A 20,438-nucleotide genomic window follows, 5' to 3' on the forward strand; every position below is an offset into this window, starting at 1 on the left:
CCGTGATTCAAGAGAGTTTGGGAACCACTAGCCTATAATACAGTAAGATTTATTTAACAATATTAGTGCACTGTTTCTCATCTATGACTAACTGGTGATTCCTGTTACACAGCAGTTATCAGACTGAGGAAATAAATATAAACTTAAACGAATGTATGCGCTATTAGCTAAAGCAGCCTGGCTGACAGTCCCGCACTGGCTCCACCAGAGGGCGCCGCCTCTTGATTGAAATGACGGCTCATGCGAGTTTCACTTCGTTAATCGAATGCCGATAAGATAAGGTAGTCCAGGCACAGCAGCAGAGGAGAGGAGTGTCGATCAGAAAGAGCAGCAGGATGCAGATTGGCTGCAGGATGGCTCTGTCCACGGGGCTGAGGTGCTGCCAGCGGCTGATCTCCTGGGTGCCAGTGGTCATTATAGCTCTGGTGGTGCTCTGGTCGTACTATGCCTACGTGTGGGAGCTGTGCCTTGGTAAGAAACGGCTGCTTATGTGTCCGGGGGATGGTAATGGGCCACAGCCTGTACCTGTGTCTGTAGGCATGTACACTGAATGAGGAAGTGACCCTTCCGCCTGCTTGCCTCGGCCTGTGTGCCCCCTGTGTCTCTTCCGTCTGTCAGTTACATATGTGTGTACGGCTCTGCATGTGTAGTTCTGTATTGTTGTCTTGTACTATAGACTGCATTCTCTGTAGCTCAGCGAAAGCCCCTTCATGTGGTACAGAAATAATATTTTTTTCTCTATATTGGCTATTTCTACATATCACTATTTGTGATTTAATTCCTCCACTTGTATTAGAGGCTGCAGTCTACCATCTTCCACCTATATATCTTTCACTGTGACATTCAGTCTTCCAAAATGAACCTAGATGTCTGGGGGGGGGGGGGGGCGGGCTAAGTAAAAACTGGAACCAGATGAGACCCCCAGAACACCGGACATCAAATTCTGCATTCCGGAGCTTGTAGGGTCCTGTTGGGGGGATGCTTGTGATAGCTTTCACCGGGAACATGGGGAAGGAGCAATTACAGCCTCCCTGTGTGGTCCGGATCGTTCTGGTTTTTGCTACATGCCCGGATCATACAGGGCATGTAAAGCAAAGCGGAGGTTTTATTCTCTCCCAGGTGACAGATGTCACAGGCAGCGCCCCCTCCCCCCCCTCCGGACAGGACCCCTCCTGACAAGCACCCAGAGACCAGACACAGCAAGCTCCGGAATGCAGTTTGATGTCCAGTCCGGCGTCCCAGGGTCTTGTCTGTTTCCGTTTTTTGCCCATACCAGGGACCCTACAACATCAAAATGAATTCCTTCTGCAGACAATCTAGGCACTAATGGATAGAATATGTGTACAGCACAAACAGTGGGGCAGTTGTATTAAGCCTGGTGAAGAGATAAAGAAGAAGGTTATAACACTCCAGCCAATCATCTCTTAACTGTAATTTTTCAAACATAGCTGATTGGCTGCTGTGTTATCACCTTCTACTTAATCTCTAATTTATCTCACCAGGCTCAATACATCTGCCCTATTGTCCAGAATATGTAGATGACTTGTACTAGATTAGAGGCAGTACCAATTGAGATGATTTGTTTAAAATTGTTTTATTAAATTGTGATTGTATTATTATTATTGGTTACTAGTATGAATATATCCCTTCGTTTTTTATATTTTTATTTTGCAGTGACTATAGAAAACACCTTGGAAAAAGGTAAGCAGCGCAATCATTGCTTGTTTCTCCTTTATCACATGCAAGTTGCTTACTTCGAATCTGTAGACATTTGTTTTAGTTCTTCAGGGCCAGCGTCTTAAATGAGTTACTGCACAGTAATCAGTCAGCACTTTTGTAAGATCCAGGTCTCACTTCCTAGTGTGTGTGAATGTGAAAATCCATTGTAATGGAAAACGAAGCTGAAACGGATCACCTTTTTGAAATCGGCGGCTCACTTGTTCTTGAATGGGATCCGTTCAAAAGATCTGGTTCGTTCGCGAACGAACCATCTTTATTTGTAATATTTTTTACTCTTCAAAGTAGCAAACTTTTTATACTGTAGATCTAAAGCTTAGGCCACAATTAGCCAAAGTGAACGTATACACACTGCAATCTATCTACTGACCGAACATAGTGGCAAGTATTCAATGCGGCTGGCGAGGGGGTTAAACAGTGAGGATTGCAGAAAACCAGCGATCCTCGCTGTTTAACCTCTGCGCCGGCCGCTCGCTCTATTAAATGTTCTGGGGAAATCCTCGCCGTCACAGGACGGCGAGAATTCCCCAAAACAGCGAGACCCGCGGCTAATGCAGAAAACTCGCTGTATTTAGTGGCGAGTCTCGCTGGTTCTGGAGCCGCATACACCAATTCCCCCTCGCTCAAAAAATGGAGCGCGGGGGCGGCATTGAATACTGACAGGGTGAGTGGTGACAGCGAGCAGGAAGCTATGCTCGCTGTCACCGCTCGCCCACAGCATTGAATACCCCCCAATATATCCCATTGTTTGGTACATGTGATTTATCATTGCTGCACTGCTTTGCAACATTTTATTTTAATTTTTTTTATCTATGTAGCATTTTTCTCACACATTCACATCTATAACAATCCTAACATAGTAGCTGCTCTCACTTATTGGATGCTCTTTAATACTTCACTTTCCATCTTTCACAAATGTAATGCCTTATGGAGGTTTGGTTGGGTGACTTCTGGGTGTTCAAGCCCTAGACTTGAACCCCCTAGAATGTTAGACGTAACGAGGGTGATGAGGGGTATTCAATGCGGCCCGGGAGGGGGTCTGTATGGTGAGGGTGGCTTTTCCTCTCCGAAGACGAGCCATCCTCGCCGTAAAACCCCCTTGCCGTATTCAATATAAGGGACAAATCCTTGCCTTGGGAGGACTGCGAAGTTCACCGCAAATGCAGTGAGTCCACTGCATTTGTGGTGAGCCCTACCCTTTTAATGGCCACACTCGCCGTTTCCACCTCGCCTCAGGGAACAGGCAAGATGGAAACAGTGAGTGAAGGGGAGGGAGTTTAATATTGATGGTGAGCTATCGGCACTATTTTGCCGCCACAGGCATTGAATAACCCTCTTGGTGGGTAAGCCTATTATTTTGACCAAAATTATGGAAAACAAACTCTATTTCAATGTAAAATTTATTGTAATTTGTAATATTTTCATAGTGCACCTGCATTATTTCTTTTTTGTCTGCTAAAAATTGTAGGAGCTGGAGTAGCAACTAAGGTACAGGAAAATGGGGTTCAGGAACAGCAGGGAACCAGAAACCAAATGAGAGTTTGAACAACAGATCAGTCTCCATGGGCCTTATTTTGGTTCACTCTTTCTGACAAAATACTTCTTAGATGGACAAAACCATGTGCACTGCAGGGGGGCAGATGTAACATGTGCAGAGAGAATTAGATTTGGGTGAGTAATTTTGTTTCTGTGCAGGGAAAATACTGGCTGCTTTATTTTTACACTTCAATATAGATCTTACTTTGAAGTAAAACCCCACCCAAATCTAACTCTCTCTGCACATTTTGCATATTCTCCCCTGCAGTGCACATGGTTTTGTCCATCTAAGAAGGATTTTGTCAGAAAGAGTGAACCAAAATAAGGCCCCATGTAACCAGCACAAAATAACAAGCAGAGAGGCCTATCTTTCCCCAGGAGACAATCCCAGTGACTGTAGAGCAGTGGTTCTCAAAGTCGGTCCTCAGGACCCCACACAGTGTATGTTTTGCAGGTCTCCTCACAGAATCACGTGAAATAATTAGCTCCACCTGTGGATCTTTTAAAATGTGTCAGTTAGTAATGAGTGCACCTGTCAGGTGACCTGGACTGAATTGTGTGGGGTCCTGAGGACTGAGTTGGAGAAGCACTGCCATAGAGAATCATGCCCCCGAATCCTGCTCGGGGACCATGATCACGTTTACATTTGTTAGCAGTGGCAGGCTGCAAGGAGAGCCATCCCGGCTGCTTTTCACCAGTGCGGACCAGCAGCCAATACAAGCTGATTCTTCATTGTGGCGGCTTACAGTGTTTCACTTGCTTAACAACAGCCAGTACAGAAGTGTTGCTGTGCAATCTATTAAAAGACCAAACTAATTTGGTTATATTTTGGCTGTACTTTTCCAAATTGAGTAGAAATCCCTTATACAGAAAACCCCAGCACTCCTATATAGGGACCCTCGTATCTGTATTTCACCCTCTATGTCATTGACATACATTTTTGATTATATTTATTAATTAGTTAACATTTTTCTAAATATTGATATTATTCTACAACCCTGGTAAAAAATTATTGCTCAGCTACCATATGCTAAAATGTTATTTGTTGCATTATGGCGATGGAATAAACTGACTAGAAAGTAGGTGGACCTCTTCATAGGAGGTGAGGGTTTTATACACTGTATAATTGTGTTTATTGTTAATATGTTCTCTTCTAATACACTTTATTTCTTGTTGGCAGTTGCTTACCTCTTCATCTTTCATATATTTTTCCTACTTTTTGTTTGGACTTATTGGAAAGCAATTTTTACCCCTCCAAAGCAACCAACTAAAAAGGTGAGATTTTCCTGTGGCTTAACAGTTTGTTCCAAGTGATCTATTTTCACTTAGGTGCTATCTGATGTATATATTTTAGCGTGTGTGTATAATATTCTTTCGGGGGTTTACACATGTGTAACTATACATGTAAATGGGTGCGGCATGATATGACAGCCCTGCTGATAGCTGTAGCAGCAGCTTCTGGATCCCAGTGGTCATGTGACCATCACTCTTGGTCAGATCTCCAATCCTCTGGTGTTCCTGTAAGTATTGTTTCCCTAATCCATCCCGCACTCAGTAATATTAATGTTGACGTTTTGACTTTGTAATATTCTAATAATTACTACATCCCAATTAAATGTATAAAACTTACAATGCTGTTTAATGAAATAAAAAACCCGGTTATAAAACTGACATTTTACCAGTGAAATAAAATTAATTTTTTCATAGCCAGCTATTAATGTTGCTCATAACCTGGATGCACATTTCAGTATTGTGTGTTTGTGACCTGAAATGTACGCCAGTGCGTGGGACTATATAAATATACCTGTGTTTCCAGTACTTGCTGCCCTATGCAGAAAAAGAGCGATATGACAACGAAGACCGTCCAGAGGCGCAGAAACAAATACTAGCCGAATTTGCTAGACAGTTGCCAGTTTATACCCGGACAGGGAGTGGAGGTAAGACGCTCCATATATAATTAATACAGATGCCTGCTTTTATCCATGCATCTCACCGGTGTTTGTCCATTTTATTCTTACCTATGAATAGATTTTCTGTTGCCACAATATAGTTTTAATGATATCCCAATTTAATAATCATAAGGCAAAGGTTTTTAAGTGATCCATTTGAATATATTTTTGTTAACCTTGCTGTAGAATATTAAAAGTGCACCAAAATCCTTATCTTTTCTGTCCAGCACAAGTTTGCTAATAAGTTACGCTACTTGCAGGGAGGTTTATTCTACATCATATAAGATTCCAGTGGCACGATTATGTAAATGTGCCCTCCCACCTATGTTTTTAAACATTCAAATGCACAATGTATTAGAAGCCTTCATTATATATTCTCCCTATCTGAAGGTAAAACAAGCAGTAATTTAGTATCCATAAGTATCCAGAAAATGTAAAATAATGAAGTACACTTGGGGCAGGCCTGGGGAATGATCCTCACTGAAGTTGCATGTACTGTGGGAGGAGATGGAAACAGCGCACTCAGAACCTAGAAGAATGAGAGATGGGGATGGTTATGGGTAAGGGAATTGACAAGAGTCGATGTGTGTGTTTTAATGATGAGTGATGCATAGTATTTAGCTAAAATAAAATGTATAAAATGTATTTATCAGTACAACTGTAATGGTTGGTGAATTCAATGGTCTATATAAAGTCCGGACTACTGAGACTGGCCTGTGTCTCCGCAGGAGGGTCTACTGCAGTGTCACTCTGGGGGGATCTAGAAGAGCTGTAAGGGAATTCTTTAGGGAACCCCAGCAACAGCAGCCCCAATCCCTCCCACTCTTTGCCAACCATCCCCAGGTAGAGCACAGTACAAACCCCCTATATTCACTGAAGTTGCAGCTTTCTTTCTAATTAGAAAATACAGTAAAGTGTCTGATATTTCTGAAGCTGAGTAGACCCTAGACCAGGTACGTCCAAACTATGGCCCTCCAGCTGTTGTGAAAGTACATATCCCAGCATGCCTTGCCATTGTTTTATCATTCCCAAATAGCAAAACTGTGGCATGACATGATGGGACTTGTAGTTTCACAACAGCTGGAGGGCCATAGTTTGGACATGCCTGAACTAGACCATATAGTGGACATTTTTGTCGCTTTGAGCTGAATTGGTGTGTACAGGCTATTGCGCTTCTCCAGTGCGATGTCGGATCTGCCTGCACTGCAGCATGCTCCTGGATGTGGTGACTGAATGATATATCACTGTTGTGCAACATATTGCACAGTGTGTATGGCTGAACGACAGCTTGTTCCATCGGACGTGCTCTCGGCCACAATACAAGATTGCACTTTGCTCTTGAAAAGAACACAATGGGGCGTGTTGCACTGCTAGGTATAGTAAAGCTCTGAATAATTCTGTTTGTACAAAATGAAGTCCGACACACTGTTTGAATAAAGTAACAATTTTATAGTTTAAAAAATATATAAAAACACAAGCACATGACAATTCAAAACAAAAAGCTAAAAATAAAATAATAAATAGACCATGAGGTAACAAAATGCAATTGGGTCTCCAAGTTTAGTGTAATTGTATGCTATAAGTGTGTAATGGCATACGGTCACTAAGTGTCAGCAGTAAGAAATCACAGAAATCCACAGAACAATGGGTTAATAAAAAAGAAGTCAAGCAGTGAAGCCAGTCCTTTTAGCATGTAAGCAGACACTCACTTGTAATATCTTGGCCGTATTAGTAATGTGGATAAGGTAGGGTAAGTAACAAGAAGCAGTATGTTTCAGCTCCTCACCCTTAGATCATTTGCATACCCTCCAACAATTCCCATTCCATTAGGTACAAAATGCTCTGTTTCTGGACTTCCTTACCAGTGGCAGTTGTAGAGGTGGGGCTGCAGCACAGTCCACTATTCAAATAGGGGAGCCACACCTAATGCCACTCCAAACATCAATGTCCTGGACTCACTGACAGTTGATGTGACACCCCCCCCCCCCCTCTTTGAATTTTGGATTGTGCTGGAGTCCAACCTCTGTAACTGCCACTCGCAGGGAAGTCCAGGAACAGAGCATTTTGTTCCCTCATGGAATGGGTCATGTTGGAGGGTATGCATTTGTGAATCCTACCGATAAGCTGATCTTGGTATGAAGAAATAATAGTTATTGTATCTCACCCCACTGTCGGCAGCATGCGCCGCTTATTTGTAAGCAGTCTGCTCCATGGGAGGCAGTTGGCAGTCCTCCCGTATGTAGCACGCTTAGGAGTGCCGACAGCAGGTCCTTCACCATGTGCAGTGGGGGAGAGAGAAGCCGGCTGTTCACATCACCGCTGGACGGAGCCCGGGATGTGCCGTTAGGGACAGCGTGTAAGCTGACAGCGCGAGTAGTTAGAGGAGACCCAACGCAGGATTTTTGATGACATTAACGCGTTTCATTTCCCCAATTGCACTTGACATGAGGATTTTAATAACTTTCTTTATGGCAAATAGTGGCCAAGGATAGGATCTCTCAATACACTATAGAGAAATCCCATGCAACTTTGTACACAGGTCGCACAGCATCTGCAGATTTCTGTGGACATGTAAATTTACCTCAATCACCCATCAGAGATGAAAGCTGCTCATGTATGATTATAAAGAGAAAGATTGGTAATGTGCTGTAAGTGAGAGGCTGCTAGATTGATTTATAATGAAATCTTTGGTCAAATGAGGGGCTACTCTACCCTCGCACAATGAAAAACCAGAATATCTACGCTTGAAATGAAGCACAAAATGTTTTTGCCTGGTTCTGACCGCTCCTTTTATTTCAGCCATTCGTTTCTGTGACCGATGCCAGGTGGTAAAGCCTGATCGCTGTCATCATTGTTCTGTATGTGGAATGTAAGTAAATCCAAAGACATTCAGCTAATATTTACTAAGGTTTCATTTTATGTGATTAGAAAAGCTAAACTTTGTGACTGGGGCAAAGTGTAGAATAGTTGGTTTTAAATTGTTGAATGTAGTCTTATTTTACCGTAGTTGCACCAGCAGTCCCATGATCTGCTTTTGACTTAGTTCCGTCATTCTACCGTTTGAAAATTGTACACAGCCTAATGCTGGTGCTGATTATATTCCTCTTTCATTGCATGGACAGCTGGAACCGTTTCCTTAATGATGCATGCTTGTATTTGTTCACCTTAATTGATCTGGTAAAGGCAGTAAGTGTAAAGTTTTCTAAATCTTGTCGTAGGTGTGTCCTGAAGATGGATCATCATTGCCCATGGTATGTATAGCACTTCTCATCCTATTATCAGTAGTAATTCATTGTACCCTTCAAAGTAGTTTATGTTTAGTAATGCCATGCAATTTATCATAATAAATAATAACTTTTTTAAATATGCACAAACAATATTATGTTGCTGTGTAATTTATTAACCTACATAATCAATATAGTTTACTGTATTACAATTTCTTTCCCTTTTTAGTATGCAATCAATTTTGAATTTTTTTTTTTAATTTCTTTGGATAGGAAGTCAAATATTTCACACTATGTAATAATTATGATTATAGATAATGTACAAGTCAGATTCCCCATAATTGGGGATATTGGCCCTGATTCTGGTTAGTGAACGGGAATGCATGGGGGTTCGATGTTGAAGCTTTGCGCTGTGTAGGGCTTTTATGTGGATGCCTACTAAGACTTGCATTGTCTCAGTGGGGGTTGTGGGGGGGGGGGGGGGGGGCGTTCTTGCATTTCCTGGGCGCACCTAGGAAAACACTGGGTGCGCAAAGAAAAATGCTGGACATCCCCATGTGAATCCCCGGGGCAGGCGGCTGACTTAACCGGACCTCAGATGCCCGCCCCACTGTTTCAGAGTAGGATGCCGCAGATCTAAGTCAACAAAGACTGACAGATTTGCAAGCACTACAGAAATCATTTGATGGTCGGCGAGACAACCAAATAGATTTTTGTCCTGCACACTAGCCTGCGAATAGATGTTTATGCAAAACATCCGTTCTCTGTGCGGGGGCGGGCATTCGCATGGCTGGAGGCCGGGGTGGTCTGCGCATGTGCAGTTAGCGCTGACCGCACTGCCTCCTGGGCAGTGCAGTGTGTAGCCTATAGGCTACAATGGGCTATCGCCATCTCAGAATGGCGACAGCCCAGTGGTGCAAACCCGGGCTGCCCGATGTTCATAGGCAGCTTCGCACCCCCCCCCCCCCCCCCCCCCCATAGGAACCTACATACATTCAGGGGATACTTACTATTTGTGGCAACGCCTTTTTTCGGGGATTTATCCGCAAATATTCTTTGATAAATGGGTCTCTCAATCTTTCAAATGGTATATCATTGATTGATTTTGGTAAAGTTCTGAAGAATTGCACATTGTATTGTGTTTTTAAAAACCGAAGTTAAAATTTTGATGTGTAAATACAGCAAGGCCAAGACGGACTTGTACTTCTTTCATCCTACTACAAACCGCTAACCTTGCTATAAAATGACTCATATTTTATATGCATGCAAAATTTTCGCACATGCCACCTAGTATTATACTTCATATTAACTACAAATTAGTGCCATAGATATATAAATTCAGTTGTTCTTCATCTTTCATTCGTATAGTTTTTCTTCAGATTTTGTTGACAGCCTATTCTCTTTTTTTTTTTTTTTTTACATCTATAGTCACTGCCTCACCGGTTATGGAATGTGCTTTAAATTTAAATTGCTCTCATGTCTGTTACTAGATGCTGAGAAAGTTAATCATTGCAGGGAGGTTGAATGGGGGTGTTACTGTTTGAATAGGTTTATAGATGCTGTGCGGGAAAATCTTTATGGGAGCTGATAGTGAATTAAAATGTTATTTTGTACTGGGACATACGCCATGACAAGAGCCTGCTCCGGGCGTCGTAGCTCCACGCCTCTGCGAAGGAAACTGTTTTCTACCTTAGGAAATGGAGATTGCAGTATAACTGCAAAATATATATAACAGCGCCCCTTTGTCAAGGCATACAGTGGTAAAAAGCAATCGATTTTTGCCTTGACAAAGGGGCGCTGTTGCCCCGAAATGTTGGCTCTTCTATTTGCTTGAAATACATGCTTGTTTTCCTTATTGAAAAGACCCTGGAGGGCCATTTGTATTGTTTACAACCTCATATTTATTTATTTTTCTTTTACTTTTATAGTTCAATGTCTCCCAACAATATAATATTGTAAACAGAAAATTAGTGATTGAAAATAACCATTGAATTCTCACATTTCCAGTACAAATTACATAATGTGCGGTACTTGTGTATTATCACGGCGCCCATCGCATACCACTAAATAAGGTATGCGATGGAATGCGATTTTCACGTCAAAACGGAAAAATGTACAATTAAATATTGCATGCCAGCAAATGGCGTGCAATGCGATCGCATGCGATTTTTAATTGTACAAGCACCCTGATGGGTGCATACAATGTTAAATGCCCCCCCCATTGTCAACACGACCCCCCCCCCACTATGAACGCCAACCCGAAGCGTGGCGAGCACAGCGGTACGCATCCTCCGACCTTTTCATACCCCCACTATCCACGTCGGCGTGGAGTTGATTTTAGATAGTGTGGCGAGCGGGCGCTGAATACACGTGAAGTAAATACCGTCCCCTCGCGGGGCTCGCTGCGCTCGCCACACTATCTAAAATCAACTCCACGCCGACGTGGATAGTGGGGGTATGAAAAGGTTGGAGGACGCGTACCGCCGCCCCTCGCTGGGCTCGCCACGCTTCGGGTTGACGTTGATAGTGGGGGTGGCGTTGACAATGGGGGTGCATTTAACATTGAAAGCACCCATCAGGGTGCTTGTACAATTAAAAATCCCATTGCATGCGGTTATATCGCATGCGATGCGATGTACTAAGATGAACATCGTGGGCGCCGTGATAATACACAAGTACCTAATGTGCTAGCACAATATAAGTGAATACTATTAAAATTAAAAATTTCAGCAGTCTTAATTTAACTATAGCTTTGGTCCCTGTACTAAAACCTCTTGGACAACACCCGATGTTACTTGTTAACACAAAGGAATTTAAAACCAGTATAACAGGCACTTACAAAACCAAGCCCTAAAATATTTAGAGCATATATTTTTACTAGTAGATTTACCAGTGTACTTACCCTGAGATGTATCAGTTTTGCTGGTGCTTGCCTCTCCCTGTTGCTGAAGGTATATGATGCTCTGATTCTTATCTGTAGAATAGATAAATTGATCAGAATTAAATGTTCCATACACCATATAATTGCTCGGAGAGGGTGAATTGAGGTATATTCTGTCAAAATAGTCGGCTATATAATAATGGTGAGCAGTAACTTGGCAATGTCCGACAGGATTATAAAGATTTATATTAACAAATCTATACTAAGATTGCAAGGAACAATAAAGTAATTTACCGCTTAGGATGGGTACAAACCTGGAAGACCCACCAGATGACCATGTGACAGATTAAGTAAACTATACATGTTCCAATCATCTTAAATAGCATCCATCACATCGCATGCCTTGTGCATGCGATGCGATGTGATGAAAAGCAAGTACAAAAAGTATGTGCAGCACATACTTTTTTGTGCTGTGGGAGCACGCACCTCAAAGCACACATCGCACCGCCGCTATCGGAGCGTGTATGGGCTCCTTTAGTCTCATCTAATCCCCACTGCTATTTCCAACAGGGGAAATACAGGCGGGCATCTGTTCAGTGCTTTGGTTTCTGATGGCATTGATGGCGGATCTCGACAAAACAGATCCAACTTTTTGACCAGTCGGATCTGTTTTGTAAGAAACGATCGTGGATTGTGAATTCCGCTGCTGATAAGCTGGCCGAAAATGGGTCAGGATTCTGACTTTTGGAACGTTCCAACGGTCGGAAACCAGGATTGAATACCCCCTAAATGTGTTCAGTTAAGTTTTTAGCCATTTAACTGGCTAATATTTTACTCACAGTATGTCCCAAAAAATTGGCTTAATTAAAAAAAAAAAAGTGTGTGTGTGTGTGTGTATATAGGGGTCTACTTTGCACCCTGATATCTCCAGTTATAGGTGTCATAAAGTTTCAAAACTAATACCACATGAAAGAGGAGACTCTTTGTTTTTGTGCAGGCTTCTATTTTATGTAATACCTGCAAAGGAAGCGGCAAGCAACTGCGGATGGGGTCCCTTCCAATTGTCTGCCCAGCTTGCAGGGATCTCTGGCTGGGGGACTTGGATGTAATTTACAGTATTCAGGCTGGCTTCCTTGACTGAAAAAAGTTGACTAGCGTAATGAGACACACCTTCAGCAATCCCCGTAGACATGTAAAACCAATGCTGTTGCTAGCTCCATATATGTGGGCTTCCACAAAGCCCTGGTTCTTATACGATAGCCAACATTAGAGTCTGGCCTGCTCGTACTGAATATCATTCATACTGTAGCGTAATTCTGTGTCTTAACCAGTGTAGTGTAATGAGACTCACAAATAGCAGTGCCCTTACACAAGTGTAACCTATGCTGTCCATAGCTCCATATATGTGGGCTCTCAGGAACCCCTGGCTGAATCCCAGTTGCCATTTTGTTAACCACCTCGGCGCTCAAGTCTGGCCTGCTCGTACTGTCTGACATTCGTACTGTAGTGTAATTGTTTAACCAGTGTAGCGTAATGAGATGCACGGATAGCAGTGCCCTTACACAAGTGGAACCTACAGTATGGATCCAGTGCTGTCTTTGTTGCTCTCACTCCGCAGCAACCCGTCCCGTCTCGGAATGCCGTTTGCCGAGCATAGGACGCATCAGTGTCTCACATGCACGCAGGTCCCATTCTCTGCTAAAGTACTGTACTCGCTCACTTATCCTTATAGCCTGTTATAAATAGCGCAATGAGACGCACGTCTATGTAATAGACACTTTTTTCCTAAAATACTATCTAACATACATAGTTCAGTACTGTACTGAAGTACACTTTTTTTTCCTAAAATACTAACATACTGCACTGTACAGAAAAGAAGTTCTTGCATTTCAATGGACACTGCATGCACCAAACCAACTTGATGAGGTATAAGCCTGAGGACTATGCTGGCTTTTTTTTTTTTTGTGATTTGAAGCCTGCCGTTTTGTACTTTTTGTTCTGACATAGCATAGAGTTCTGTTTAGGGCCATTAACTCCCTGTATCATGAACTCTTAACCCACTAGATGTAGACCAGTTGGTGTTGCATGTTTCTGCAAAATGCTGTGTTGGCCCTTTCAGGGTGCAAATGTTTGGATCCCGCATAAGAGGCCCAGACCATCATATCTCCATGTTTAACATTTGGTGTCACAAGGGTTTATTTTAGTAAGTATCAGCTTGCAAACACCACCACTTCCTGGCTTGTTGAAACCTGAAATTTAAACGGACAATGCCTTTAGTAGCAAAACATGGGGTGTTTTTGCGATTAAAAACAGTGCCCTTTTAAATTTTGGACTCCTCCTTAGTTTTGGTCTCTTAAAATGCAGTAAATTTAGTAAATATAAAGGGAGTGTTTAAAACCTTTCATTATTTACCTCACATGTCTGTTGGCTTTTACTTATTCCACCCAAGACCATAATATCCATTTTGGGTGACATTGAATCCTGTAGCATTATCTGAATGGAATTTAATCATAATTCTTACATTTTTCAGGGTTAATAACTGCATTGGATTCTCCAACTACAAGTTCTTTCTCCTGTTTCTGGCATATTCAATGCTGTATTGTTTGTACATTGGGTCTACAGTATTCAAATATTTTCTTCTCTACTGGACAGTAGGTGTCTCTCTAAATTTTATACCTTGAATAATCCAAAAATATATATATTTTTTTTCTAAGCAAGCTTTAAAGGTGCCCACAGACGCATCAATTATCGAATGCGTTTTGTACTTTTTAAGCACAAATTGCATCTTATGTACAATTATTGGATGGTGTTTATGTTCCCGGGAGCCCGATATTGTATGTCTAAAAAAGTATGTGCTGCACGTACTTTTTAGACTACATCTGAAATTTAACATTACAAACATGGGTTCATCACATGCATCCAAGTGCACATCTCATAGCAAGCTGGAAGAAAAATTGTATAGAACCATTGTACAGTCAAAAACGCATAGCACAGTACAATTGTAGCGTCTGTGGGCACCTTAACACATTGTATTGTAAAGTTTTTTTTGTTTGTTTGTTTTTATTTATTTGTTTTTTATTGTTCCTGCTACTAATGTTTAGCAAAAGCTTATCCACACCAGCAGTATCTCCTATTCCAATCAGAACTCGTAGCTAGAAAAAGGGCAAGCTAATGATCTGTTTGTACAAATTTCATTCCTGCAGATTCCCCATTCTGACCATGCCAATCTGATCGACCAGTTGGTCATCAAAAATGCTGCTTGGTGGTATCTGGGAACCAGCGGAAAACGTTCTAATACAAATACCAAATTTTCTGGTCCCGATCATTGATTGGGTCTGAATTGGTGAATAGTGTATTTTTAACATCTTGGATTTCTCTGATTTCCCTCCTGACCCAGTCATAGACTGAACAGGGAATTGCCCCAATACTAGACTGATGTATGAGCTCTATAAGTATCTCGTAGTTTCTCAGTACTTTTCACATAGGAATTAGACTAGCAAGAGAGTTGTAGAAAGCTATAATCTACCAACCAATCAGCTCAAGTGTCATTTTTTCAAACGGGTTGGGATTGTTTGGTCTACAACTAGGTCGACATGGGTCTAGGTTGACACAAGCATATTTTTTACCCGAATGTCGACATGGACACAGTTTGAAGTACACCGCATCCCCTTGCTTCGCTCGCTATGCTTTGGGAACACTATTTTATTCTCCCACCACGCCCTAGTGGATGGTAGGGCATGAAATACCGCCTGTCGGCACATGTCGGCTCAAAAGACAGTGAAAAATTCCATGTCGGCATTTTGACTGTCGACCTGATGCTTGTGTTGTACTAATGCCCTGTCGACCTAGACCCATGTCGACCTTGCTGCCTGTCGACCTAATGCTTGATGACCTAGTTGTTGTAGACCCAATGACCGTATCACTTTAAAACACAGCCCATAGCATGGTCTTTAGGCGCTGATTGGCTGGTACTTTAGCTGTCTCCACTTTTTCACTCACTTTTGATACATATCCCCGCTATGTACACACAAACTGGGCATTGTTTGCAGTAGCATGAAGTGTTAGTGGCAGGTGTTGAATATTGAGGGATGCTGTCTGCATTTCCATTATATAGGTGAATACATATACCGTATTTTTTTTTTTTTTTTTTTTTACGGTAAACCTGCTTCTGCTATCCCACAAACTGTGTATTCTGGTTTTTTTTTTTTTTTTTATGTTTCAAGCCTATAAATAATTTTCTTTATTACTACAGGCTGAGCTGGCAAATAGTCGTGCAAAATTCCACGTGCTTTTCCTGCTCTTTGTCTCTCTAATGTTCTACATCAGCCTCATGTTTCTCTTTGGATATCACTGCTGGCTGGTGGGGCTAAATAGAACTACCCTTGGTAAGTATTTATTATGAGGATGTAGATCTTGTCCGAAGAGAACATCCCAATGTGTGTAAGCCCGGGATGTTAATTTCTCATATGGGCTGTATTCTATTGCTTCAGGTCACTGCTCCTAGCTCTTGATAGAACAATAAAGGTCTTTATGAGTGGATATAGTAGTCCGCACTTGCTCACTATGACTAAAAGTAATTAGCTGGCATATAAGGACCTCCTTTGTGTCAAGGCAGCTGCTTCTCTAGCCAAGTGCTTCTGTTGCTTGATTTTTAAATCCATAAACACGCACGTGTTTGTAACTTAAGACCCGGCTTTTGGTGATGTGCCCGCGATGCTGTGTGCTGAGTGATTGCGCTGAACGGAGCTATTTATAATAGGCAAAGCATCGCAATCTACGGAAAGCCAGTGCAAGCACTGGCTTTCATTGCTGGCGATAGCGACGCACTGGACTGCACATCACTATCGCTGCAGGGCATACACACGGAGCAATCCGTACCCCTTTTCTAAGCGATCCAGCCAGGAGCTGAAATCACCCCGTGTATATGCCCAATTTATAGTCAACACCATGTTCTCAAGAAAGTTATGTTAAATAAAATATTTAGGCTACACTAAAGTTAAAAAGAAAAACAATGGTGAATAACAGGTTGGAAGTTTTGTCTTAAAAACCTCAAGTCTACCTTTAGACTTGCTTCTGGGATCACTGGAGTTGCTAAGGCTACCAATAAGTACATGCATTAAATGAGCGTTTGTATAATGTTATGCATGTGTGTTGGTTTTTGTTTTTTTGTTTTTTTTATCCTCACACAAGGGGTGGGGGGGGATTTGGGGGTCTGGGGCAACCCTCGAAGACCCAGTTTTAGGAGAAACACAACCTAGGAGATCCATCAGAGAAATGAATTGTTTCTACTGCAAGTCCTCTGATTCTGACTGTTCACAACTTTGTTAGAAACAGGCACAGGTTTTGTACTGTCCCATCCACCTCTATGTTCTTTTATGTGCTCATGTGTGAAACTGCACATCAGAAGGCATTTCATCGTTAGAACAAGGGGCCTTATTTTGGTTCATTCTTTTTGACAAAATCCTTCTTAGATGGACAAAACCATGTGCACTGCAGTGGGGGCAGATGTAACATGTGCAGAGAGAATTAGATTTGGGTGAGTAATTTTGTTTCTGTGCAGGGTAAATACTGACTGCTTTATTTTTACACTGCAATATAGATCTCACTTTGAAGTAAAACCCCACCCAAATCTAATTCTCTCTGCACAAGTAACACCTGCCCCACCTGCAGTGCACATGGTTTTGCCCATCTAAGAAGGATTTTGTCAGAAAGAATGAATCAAAATAAGGCCCAAGGTGATCTCTAGGTATCAAAAACTTACTTTGCACTATTAAGTCCTCTGAGACAATACTATGCGCAGTGCAGTGTAAGCTCTGGAAAAGCTATGAGCTGTGTTCCTGTAAGGTGCCTTTCAAGTGTCCTTTGTGATTTCAGGTTAGTCTTATCCTTCTTTGGATGCAGAGTGGGTCCATTTTTTTTGCTTGCAGTTTATAAAATATTTGACTGCCTACACTTGGGTATTTTGCATTGCACCATTCCATTAAGATTATGATCTTTACAGGAGACCATCCTGCCCTCTTTAACATCTTGTAGCTCATAGCTATTTATCATTATTCTAAAAATAATAGTGTTTATTTGGTACCAAAAGTGTTCTAAAATGCCTAACAAAGTTAATAAATTAGCCAAACAGGAAAAGAATGACTTACAGTACATGATAATGTAGGACAAGTACATGGTATATAAACAGGGGACAGGATACTGAAATTAAATTATTGCTTCAACCGGGGCACCAGAAATCCTAGTTTCAGTCCTGGTTAGGATAAGAGATGACTGGGTCTGATGAAGTGGATCTTGAGAGTGCAATTGAAGTTTTGTGATAGAAGTTGAGAATTCGAGCTGTAGGGAGCACCAATGCCAAAATCTTGGAGGCAGGAATGGGAGGAAGTAATTTAGTTGGTAGGAGAGGCAGCATGTATTTGTGGAGTGAAGAGGGCAGGTGGGAGTGGTAAAGAAGATGGTCAGATATGTAAATGAGTGAGTGCTTTGTGAGTTTAATACCTCTTTTACATAGCAAAGCAGATACAGAGGGTGACCTGAGTTTACCCTTCTTATAACCCGAGTCGGTCGACTGGGTTATAAGCTTAACCAACCTATGTCCGAGGTGCGATGTTAAAGGGGCATAAGAAGCTTGAAATGGATTCAGAAGGTGAGCCAGTGTAAGAGAGGGGAGGTGGATGCAATACAGTACATTTGGAGGGGATGCGGTCATTCGTCAGACTGCATTTAGGTCTACAGTCATTAGGTCGACCCCACTAGGTCGACTGGCAGGAAGGTCGACCTGACTTAAGGTCGACATGACTTAAGGTCGAATTTGCATAAAGGTCGACATGAGGAAGGTCGACTGGTCATAAGGTCGACATGGGTTTTTCACTGTTTTTTGAGTTGACATGTGCCGACAGGCGGTATTTCATGCCCTACCATCCACTAGGGCGTGGTGGGAGAATAAAATAGTGTGCCGAGCGCAGCGAGGCACCGTGCCCGAAGCATCGCGAGCGATGCGAGGGTCCGATTCTCATTGCCAACTGTGTCCATGTCGACTGTGTCGACATTCGGATAAAAAAACTGTGAAAAACCCATGTCAACCTTATGACCAGTCGACCTTCCTCATGTCGACCTTTATGCAAATTCGACCTTAAGTCAGGTCGACCTTCCTGCCAGTCGACCTAGTGGGGTCGACCTAATGACTGTAGACCTAAATGCAGTCTGACGAATAATCCCATTCCATTTGGAGAGGAAGACAGCATTGAGTATAGATTGGAGTGGGGTTAGGCATTTGTGTGGGAGGCCAGATAGGAGATTACACTATTGCTGTCTGGAGATGACCAGTGAGTGGATCTTGGCTTCATCTAGCGTGAGAAAGGGGCTGATCTTGAAAATATTTTTGAGGTGAAAACAAAAGGACCACGAGTTACTGGCAACATCTGTCCTTGATAAAGGACAGATAGTCTGAAACGCATTGGCGGAGGGGACCTTTGGACCAAACATCAGGACTGAACATCTGTGGCCAGCATTCAGGGACGCCTGAGTTTACCATTTATGCTGTGTTTGTTCACTTTGTGCAGTGGACATATATTTCCAGTGAGAGTCCATTGTTATACACCCATTCGTGTTATTATTGATTTTTAAACCATTAAAACTGCATTTCACCATGTGGAGCTTCTTTTCTTGAGGTTTCCACATATCTGATAAAAGTGGAGAATCCAGGAGGATCCATTTGATGACCTATTCCTCACTCTCAAAAGCCTATATTGTCTACTTTTAAGCTAAGTGGACAATTATAAAGGGTACGATTCCTACCATAATTAGTTATCTTGGTTAACCACCTTGCATTTACGGTATTATAATAAATTGCGGTTTCTCTTTTCACATGGGCAATCATCAATGATGTATGGGATGGAATGATATTGGAGTACACACATTGAAGGAGTGCATAAAAACTGTCAGTATCTTTTTCTTTATACTCTGTGTGGTGTGTGAGGTGACATACCTACTGTACAGGTTAAGCTGCTCCAAAGCACACAAATGTAATCCCAAAAAATCTTTGTATCCAGTTGGAGATAAGAGTGTTGAGAGGTCAGAGGAGGAAAGGTAGATTTTAGTATCCACATAGATATGATATGGGAAGTTGAAAGTGTGAATGAACTAGGGATGAATAGGGAGAGAAAGAGAAATCCAAGAACATCTAACAGTAGGTGTCCACCAAGGTCCTGAAGTGCAAAGGAGGTGGATTCACAAAAGGAGCGGTAGGAGGTCAGCAAGGAGAGGGCAGTATCACGCAGACAAATTGTTTAGAATGGTTATCTGGTTGTACCTTTTTAATTATTGTTACGTGTTACTGTATCTTTATATATTTGGTCTCTCAATGAACCAAATCCTTCACATCCATAGATACCACCTATTATGTATTGTATATGTCCAAAGAAACAAAATCTCAATTTTTAGAGAGATGGAATAATGCACAAAACTTCTAAGTAACATCCAAGGAATGGAAAATAATCCACTCTATAGTCCTCTTTATTAAACACCATTACATATTCGATTTTTAGTACATACAATACATGTATGTCACATATGCAGTATTACATTTCTCACACCAGCGTTGCAGAACCTCAACCAAAAGAAAATGCCAATGGTATCCATTCTTTTGAGGACACTAGTGAAGAATGTATGTGTTGTTTCTCTTTTTTAAGTCGCTAGTATTATCATTGTGGCTCTTTCTTACATGGTCCAGTTGGTCACTGGCTTCTCGAGTTGCTAAACTTGCAATTAAGGATGCTACTGTATGTTGCTTTTCGCTTCCATTTACAGCTGACCAATCCCATTCATGGATGTCCAGACAGCTGAGTAGCATTAACCAATCCTGGCAAAGCATCTTAAAGAGAGCCTGTTTAAATAGCTCCTCATTGCCTGAACTTCATCTAACCTACATGGTCAGTAGAACTATGACTTCCTGGATATCTTTTGTGTCCAGTGTTTCTGCCTGTTCCTTATGAAATCCTACTAAAATATTCAGTTTGGGAAAAGGGTTCCCTATCCCCATCTATGGCTAAAGCCTTGATTGTACTGATTCCTAAGCCTGGAAAGGACCTTCTTTCCCCAGACTCATATCGT

At 41.9% G+C, this 20,438-nt stretch overlaps 1 protein-coding gene across 2 annotated transcripts in view; it reads left to right on the forward strand.

Annotated features, from left to right (window-relative positions):
- The first annotated feature begins 281 nt into the window (after window positions 1–281).
- The window catches only part of ZDHHC15 (zDHHC palmitoyltransferase 15), a 42,070-nt gene continuing 21,913 nt past the window's right edge, over window positions 282–20,438 (forward strand). For both annotated transcript variants that reach the window (XM_083159245.1, XM_083159246.1), the window contains exons 1-8: window positions 282–471; window positions 1,675–1,701; window positions 4,454–4,548; window positions 5,090–5,210; window positions 8,022–8,091; window positions 8,441–8,473; window positions 13,858–13,978; window positions 15,580–15,712. In XM_083159245.1, coding sequence (XP_083015371.1) covers window positions 336–471; window positions 1,675–1,701; window positions 4,454–4,548; window positions 5,090–5,210; window positions 8,022–8,091; window positions 8,441–8,473; window positions 13,858–13,978; window positions 15,580–15,712 — 736 coding nt within the window. In that variant the 5' untranslated portion in view covers window positions 282–335. The remainder of the gene's footprint in view (window positions 472–1,674; window positions 1,702–4,453; window positions 4,549–5,089; window positions 5,211–8,021; window positions 8,092–8,440; window positions 8,474–13,857; window positions 13,979–15,579; window positions 15,713–20,438) is intronic.

The sequence above is a fragment of the Crinia signifera genome, chromosome 9 (genome assembly GCF_055691185.1).
Source record: "Crinia signifera chromosome 9, ASM5569118v1, whole genome shotgun sequence".
Classification (NCBI taxonomy): domain Eukaryota; kingdom Metazoa; phylum Chordata; class Amphibia; order Anura; family Myobatrachidae; genus Crinia; species Crinia signifera.